The 7,968-nt window shown below is 48.3% G+C and overlaps 1 protein-coding gene across 1 annotated transcript; it reads right to left on the reverse strand.

Moving 5' to 3' along the window:
- Window positions 1–318: 318 nt before the first annotated feature.
- On the reverse strand, window positions 319–4,718 carry HNRNPA0 (heterogeneous nuclear ribonucleoprotein A0). The gene has a single exon (XM_063665508.1). It carries the CDS (start codon window positions 1,766–1,768, stop codon window positions 851–853), a length of 918 nt encoding a protein of 305 aa, XP_063521578.1. The 5' UTR covers window positions 1,769–4,718; the 3' UTR covers window positions 319–850.
- Window positions 4,719–7,968: the final 3,250 nt, after the last annotated feature.

Raw genomic sequence — 7,968 nt, forward strand, 5'->3', positions numbered from 1 at the left:
CACAGTACACAGTTTGAAGTAAATTGTCATAGAAATGACCAACCATGTCAAGATGATAAGCAATTCGCTTAGTACAAGAGATGGATGCACAGAAACTTAAGAGTTTAAAAAGCCACATCCACCACTTCAAAACTTTTGCCTGTGGGATATAATTCAACACGCAACTAGCAGGGCAACAGGAGAGGGGAAAAAAACCACAGGACCTCTTAAGTTTCTCTAAGTACACATCAAGAATAAAGAATTAACACGTAAAGTCTTAAACAAATATCCCTTAAAAAACGGTACGGAATGGATCCTAGAAAAAAAATGTTAGACATGTACGGTCAAACACAATGATTTATTAAAAATAAAACGTAAAAATGATTTTTGTACATATGCTTCCAAATTTCAGGCATGGGATCCAAGTAGATTTCATAGAAAACGCTGTAGCCAGGTTATCAAGTCCTTACAACAAAGTAAACTACCCCCCACCCCAACCCCCACCCAGGTTTTGCTACAGAATCAGCAAGTTCACTCCCTCCCTCCCCCCAAAAAACACAAATTAAAACAAGACATTTTGCTAGTATAAAAACGACCAAGGTCCAAGTAATAATAAAAAAATAGAGTCCATCAATGACTGTAACACAAAAATGTGTATGTGGGGCCGAGTCCATCTTCAGAGGGAGAGACAAGAGAGGTGGCAGGCAAATAGAGGAACACCCCCAAGGGTAAGCAGCCTTAGAAGTAGCTCCCCCAAGGGCAAAACAGGGAAGGCGGTGTGTGTGAGGGGGTGGGGCTTAGGAGTTAACCCCACTTGGGCTGTTGAAAAGAGCTACCCCTATAGCCACTCCCAGGCATTTTAAATTTTCTTTTAGAAGGAGCTGCCTCCATAGCCACCCCCACCGCCATAGCCGCCTCTGTAAGGTCCACTATTACTGCGACCACCCCAGCTACTGCCTCCTCCGCCGCCGCCGCCGCCGCTCTTCATGGGCCCATAGGAGGACTGATGCTGACTGTAGCTGCCGAAGCCGCCGAAGCCGTTACCGTAGTCGCTCCCACCGTAGGACGAACCGCCGCCGCCGCCTCCGTAGGCATTGTAGCCGCCGCCACCGCCGCCGCCGTAACCACCGTAGCTGTTGTAACCGCCGCCGCCGCCCTTGGAAAGGCCGTTCTGGTCTCGACCACCGCCGCGCCCCCGGCCGCCTCGGCCGCCCCGGGAGGATCGGGAGCCGCCTCCACCCCCACCGGAGTAGATATCCTCCTTGGGGACTGCCTTCTTCACCTCCACGCGATGGCCCTGAATCGGATGGAACTTGACCACCGCGGCCTTGTCTGCCGCGTCGTGATTCTGGAAATACACGAAGCCGAATCCACGCTTCTTGCCAGACTGTTTGTCGGCAATAATCTCGGCCTTTTCCACGGTGCCAAACTGCGAGAAGTGCTCGATCAGGTCGCCCTCAGCCACGTCTCCTTTAAGGCCTCCGACAAAGAGCTTCTTAACCTTGGCGTGGGCACCGGGCCGCGCCGAATCCTCCCGGGACACCGCCCGCTTCAACTCCACAGTGTTGCCGTCCACGGCATGGGGCGAGGCGGCCATGGCGGCGTCGGCCTCCTCCACATTGGAGTAGGTCACGAAGCCAAAGCAACGGGAGCGCTTGGTCTGGGGATTCACCACCACCACGCAGTCCGTCAGAGTCCCAAAGGCCTCAAAGTGGCCGCGCAGGCCCGACTCACTCGTCTGCACATTGAGGCCGCCGATGAACAGCTTACACAACTGAGAATTCTCCATCTCCAAGGCCCGGGCCTTGCCCCCGCCCTGCGAGCTCCGAGGTTTCGCCGTCGCCGCCGTTATCGTTGGTTAAGGCCTCTACACAGCTTGGGCCCAGCCGTTGCTGGAGCCACCCCCGCCGGTCACCGACGGGGAAGGGAAAAAGGGAAGGGGAGGGAAGAGAGGAAGGGGGAGGGAAGGGGAGCGGTGCCGGCTAAAGGGCGAGCCGAGGAGACTGGAAGACAACCAAGGCCACCGCTACCGCCGCCGCCACCTCCGCTCCCCTATGTGGGCACCACACAAAGAGGCCGCTGAACGCGCGCGCACCCTCCCCGAGGCGTGCGTCACCGCCGACGTACGGCAGCCTAGAGCTGCCAGCCAATCCCCGCCTCGCTCCCCTTAATCCCGCCTACCGCGCCGCAGCGCCGCTCTAGATCACGGACTCCCCGCCCTCCGCGGTCTATTCAAGCCCACGGCCTGTGCCACTCCCGCCTCCGCTTCTGCCAGCCTGCTTTCATTCCCGAGCGCCCCACTGTCCCTTGACATGGGTCCCTCCCTGCCCTCCGCGCACCGCCGCGATTCATTTCCTCCTAGCACCGCGGCTGTTCCCAGTGTTTCTCCCCCTCCCCTTTACTCATCCCCTCGCCCAACTCCGCAGTGGCGTTCGCGCCAGCCCCTTGAGAGACATGTAAGTTCAGCCAATCACCGTGATCCCCTCGCACCCACTTCCGTTTTCGGCAGCTGTTGGACGGGCGCGCTCCCCGGTGCGCGCTTGCCCCGGCGCCCCCGGCGTGCAGAGCCTGCCTGCCACCCCCGCGCCCTCTCCCGCCTGGGGCTTTGCGGGGGAGAGAGCAGGGGGCGCGCTGGGGGCCATTCCCAACGGATGGGGCCTGGGGCGCCACGCGCGGGCTTTTTGAAAACTTGACTGTTGGGGTTGGGGGCCCGGATCTACCTGCCGCCTCTCCACTTGTCCGCTACACCTGGCGTCCCCGCCCCACCTCCCGCCCGCACAAAAGATGGAGGGCAGAGGCCTGGTCCACGAAGGCGGTTATTAACCGTTTACAGTGGGCCCGACGTGCGGTTAAACTAAAACTTTGCCACGTGACCTTGCCCAAAAGCTAGCCCGAGGCGGCAATGTGAAAGACAACAGGGAACCAAAAGAGCTTCAGACATTAGGAACCAGACAAGGCGCGACATCCCTGCCTCCCTGCCACCCTCCTGCCATCCTTGAAGCCCTCCCACGACGCCGTCTCAGAGGAGGCCCTTTCAGGTCCCCTTGGCACACTCCCGCAGACATTTTCATTTAACCTCAGTGAATGGTTTTTTATGTGTAATTTACATCATCTATGTGTTGCTTTCTTTGAACTAGAATGTTAGCTTTTTTTTTTTTTCTTGAGATGGATTTTCACTCTTGTTGCCCAGGCTGGAGTGCAGTGGCGCAATCTCAGCTCAGCAACCTCCGCCTCCTGGGTTCAAGCTGTTCTCCTGCCCTCAGCCTCCTGAGTAGCTGAGATTACAGGCGCCCACCACCACACTCGGCTAATTTTTGTATTTTAGTAGAGATAGGGTTTCACCATGTTGGTCAGACTGGTCTCAAACCCCTGACCTCAGGTGATCCATCTGCCTTGGCCTCCCAAAATGCTGGGTTACAGGCGTGAGCCACCGCACCTGGCCTAGAATGTTAACTTTGTTTTTTTGTTGTTTTTGTTTGTTTGTTTGTTTTGTTTTTTGAGACGGAGTGCTGCCCAAGCTGGAATGCAATGGCACGATCCTGGTTCACTGCAACCTCCACCTCCCGGGTTCAAGCGATTCTCCTGCCTCAGCCTCCCGAGTAGCTGGGACTACAGGCGGGCACCACCATGCCTGGCTAATGTTTGTATTTTTAGTAGAGACGGGGTTTCACCATGTTGGTCAGGATGGTCTGGTCTCAAATTCGTGACCTAGTGATCCGCCCGCCTTGGCCTCCCAAAAGTAGAATGTTAGCTTTTTAAAGGTGTTGGTTAGACGAACGTTTTACAGAGAGAGAGATCATATACCCCTAAGTTACTGCTTTTAGTGCCCTCACTCAGATGGGAATGGAAGAAAATTACAACGGCTTCCATTTATTGAGCCTTTGTGTGCCAAGCAAGATACATGGGGTGGGACATAGTTAATATGAGGCATTATGTGACCAAAAGCCTCCAAAACCATATGGTAAATGCTGAAGAAGTTAAGAGGAATTCCTCACTATCCTCAAGTATTCAGGAAAGATTTAGGAAAGAATTGGAAGTTGCACTGAACCTCAGAGCCAAAGACTAGTTAGTATCCTAAGCAAATGAAGGCTGGAACAGAAAACCAAATACCACAAGTTCTCACTTATAAGTGGGAGCTACACATTGAGTACACATGGACACAAAAGAAGGGAACATTAGACATCAGGTCTTTTTTAAGGATGGAGGGTGGGAGGAGGGTGAGGACTGAAAAGCTACCTATCAGGTATTATTACGCTGATGACTTGGGTGACAAAATTATCTATACACCAAACCCCCAAGACGAACAATTTACCCACATAACAAACCTCCACGCGTATCCCTTGAACCTGAAATAAAAGTTGGAAAGGAAAAAAAAAAAGATTTCTATAGGGAGTTTATTTGAGCAAAATGCAGAGGGAACATAAGCTTCAAGAGACAGGGAGTGGACCAGTTAGTTTGAGAGAAGCAGGCAGTTTTAGATAGAAAATAGTAAGAGGTAAGATAGGTTGAGGGTCTTTGGTACTATGAAACGATACTATGGAATGTGCTGAATCTTAGGTTAAGTAGTTTGGATATTGTAACAAAGGTAAATAGATGGGCTAAGGTTTGAGGGTAAACTAATCTGGTCTATCACTTACCCTGTAACCATCCAGTTATGTGACTTTGGCTAAGTTACTTAACCTTTTAAAAAATGTAATCAGTTTTATTATCTTAAAATGGGAATAATAAAACATCTTTTCTGCTGTAGTGAAAATTAAATGAGATTCTACATGTAAACATGTATACACGCCTGGTACATAGTAAGTGCCCAGTTTATCCAATTATATGAATCCTATGCCTGGTGCTGGCAATATGGCGGTAAACAACAGACAAAAACCTCTGCCCTCATGATGCTTACATTCTAGTGGGAAGAAGCAGACAATAAACAAATAAGAGTGGTATATGGCATGTTAGATAGTGATAAATGACATTGAAAAAAACAAAAGAGGATAGTAGAATTCTATTAACCTTGTTATTACAAAAAAAATTCCAATGTCAGGATTTGCCTATTGATAATAAAGAAAGGGGAAAATGGGCTGGGCACAGTGGCTCATGCCTACAATCCCTGCACTGTGGGGGGCTGAGGCAGGCGGATCACTTGAGGTCAGGAGCTCAAGACCAGCGTGGCTAACAAATTGAAACCTCATGCGTGTTGGCCCATGCCTGTAGTCCCAGCTACTTGGGAGGCTGAAGCAGGAGAATTGCTTGAACCCAGGAGGCAGATGCTGCTGTCAGCTGAGATGGCACCACTGTTTCAGAGTCATCCAAATCTTAAACCAGTAAAAGATGAACTCCTGAAGGAATAAAGACCATAACTTATGAAAACTGTTACTTTAGGAATTTACAATTTTGGTAGATAGTTTTTGCCTACATTGTTTTTAAATAATAGTTTACCAGCAGTGCCCAACCTTTCTGGCACAAGAGACCTATTTTGTGAAAAACAGTTTTTCCACAGACCAGGATGTAGTTTCAGGATGATTCAAGTGCATTACATTTAATGTGCACTTTATTTCTATTATTGCATCATAATATTCAATGAAATATAATAATTATACAACTCACCGTAATGTAGAATCAGTGGAAGCCTTGAGCTTGTTTTCCTGCAACTAGCCGGTTCCCATCTGGGGGTGATGGGAGACAGTGACACCCGAAGTGTGTTGCTTATGTCCAGTTTACTCCATAATCTCGTTTTGGTTGCTGTCACTGCAGAAAACCCTGCTTCACAAATATAGGATGCTGGAAATGGAAGCAGGCTTTTCAGTGCTTTTGTGGCAATCTCAGGATATTCCACCTTGACTTTAATCTGGAATGTATGGAGATTTGAAGTTGTCTCAAACATACAAGGCCGCCGTCACTTGCAATCTCAAGCAGTTGATCCTCTTCTAGTATCGACAAAGTCGATTCCCCTGGCTTATTCACAAATGGGTGGTGGATCCATTCCTTCCCAGCTCAGGGATTTTTTTGTGGTTGGCAAGTAAAGCTCAAACTCTTTTGAAAGCTGAGCTAGGTGATCATGCACCAGCTGGGAGAAAGAAGGTGTTGGCTCAGTCACTTTCAAAATCTCTGCTAATGTTTGAAACATGTCAGAAATCCCAATGTTCATTTGTCACCCCCATAATTCCAGTTTGGTTTTGAATGCAGCCCCTTTATCTGATTTGAACATACTTGCCATTCTCCCCTGAAGTGACAGATTGAATTCGTTGAGCAGGTTGAATGTGTCACACAGGTAAACAAGTTTTGCCACCCATTCTATGTCACTGAAATGTGCTGCCAGTGGTGACTGTTTTTGTAAAAGAAATCTCTGGAGTGGCTCTCATAACTCAAAAACTCTGGCCAGTTATCTACCTTTAGAAAGCCATCTCATTTCTTAAACACATCTCACAGAGTTGTGCAAACAGACATTGAGTTAAGGGCATGCACTTTAATGTCATTGATAATTTTAATCACATCCTGCAAAACCTTAAGTTCGTGTGACAATTTTCAGCTACCCGGCATTTCTCTATAGATAACACAGTGCATAGACTCACATTCAGAAGTGACCTCTTTGACCTGAGTAGTGAAACCAGAAAGCCATCCAGTCATATCAGCCACTCTGTCTGTGCATATACCGACACAAAATGACCAATTCCGTTTTTCTGATATGTAATCAAAGTCTTGAATAGTTCTGCACCTGTGGTGTTGGTTGGCAACAAAAGTGCACATAACATATCCCCCTGCACATCCTCCTGAAAAAGATATGGCACAAAAACAAGCTTTGTTGTCTTGTTGTCAACATCAGCAGACTCATTAACCTGGATTGCATACCATGGTGACTCATTAATCCTCTCTAACAATTGTGCCCCAATATCCTCTGCTATTTCATCAATTTGTCTAGTTATGGTACTAGCCGAAAAAGGAACATGTGCCACCTTTTGAACTTCAGCCTCTCCTAAAAGTTCATGATAAATGTCCTTAGCAGCAGGCAGGAACAATTCTTCACCAACGGTAAAGGGCTTCTTAGCTTTAGCAATGCAGTTAGCCACTAAGAATGATGCTCTCAGTGCAGATACATTTGATGAAGTGGTGGCTTTCAATAATTGCTTCTGGTTTTTTGTTTGCTTGTTTTTGAGACAGGGTCTTGCTCTTTCACCCAGGCTGGAGTGCAGTGGTGCAATCTTGGCGCACTGCAACCTCTGCCTCCTGGGTTCAAGTGATTCTCATGCCTCAGCCTCCCGAGTAGCTGGGACTACAGGTGCACACCACCACACCCAGCTAATTTTTGTATTTTCAGTAGAGACGGAGTTTCACCATATTGACCAGGCTGGTCTCAAACTCCTGGCCTCAAGCAATCCACCCATCTCGGCCTCCCAAAGTGCTGGGATTACAGGTGTGAGCCACCATGCCTGGCCAGTTGCTTCCATTCTTTGTGTTCATTTGAAAAACTTTTGAAAAACTCCAAAGCCTTGTGTTTTAATGCAAGGTGCTAGTTTTCCATGTGGAGAAGCAGTTTTGAAGGTTTCATGGCTTTGTTGCATAGCCGGTTGCCACATGTTATACAAAGCGGGCTTGTAGAATGTTAATCACTTGTTGCAATGAGCCTGTAATTTAAGTAGGACTCTTGGTATTTTCTTTTAAATGCAGATTTATTTTTGATGGAAGTCTTAATGTCTTCTGATGTCTCATCATTCGGTCTATCCCCCTTGACAAAGAAGCTCTCCAGTGACATTTGTTTTTTACTCATTTTGGCTAGGGTTAGCTTGTGGGCTTACCAAAACTATGACTGAGACAAGTGCATAGCATGGGAAAGAGGCACGGATGGAAGTGGTAAATAAAATAATGGGCAGGCCATGCTCAGACTAAAGTTAAGTGTCAGATTCTGACAGCCTGCCACCAGATGTAGCTGTACAATTGAAGTACATCAATTCACTTGCCACTATAAAGCCTACCACCAGCCACGGCTTAATTGTCACT

This window comes from Pongo pygmaeus, chromosome 4 (genome assembly GCF_028885625.2).
Source record: "Pongo pygmaeus isolate AG05252 chromosome 4, NHGRI_mPonPyg2-v2.0_pri, whole genome shotgun sequence".
Classification (NCBI taxonomy): domain Eukaryota; kingdom Metazoa; phylum Chordata; class Mammalia; order Primates; family Hominidae; genus Pongo; species Pongo pygmaeus.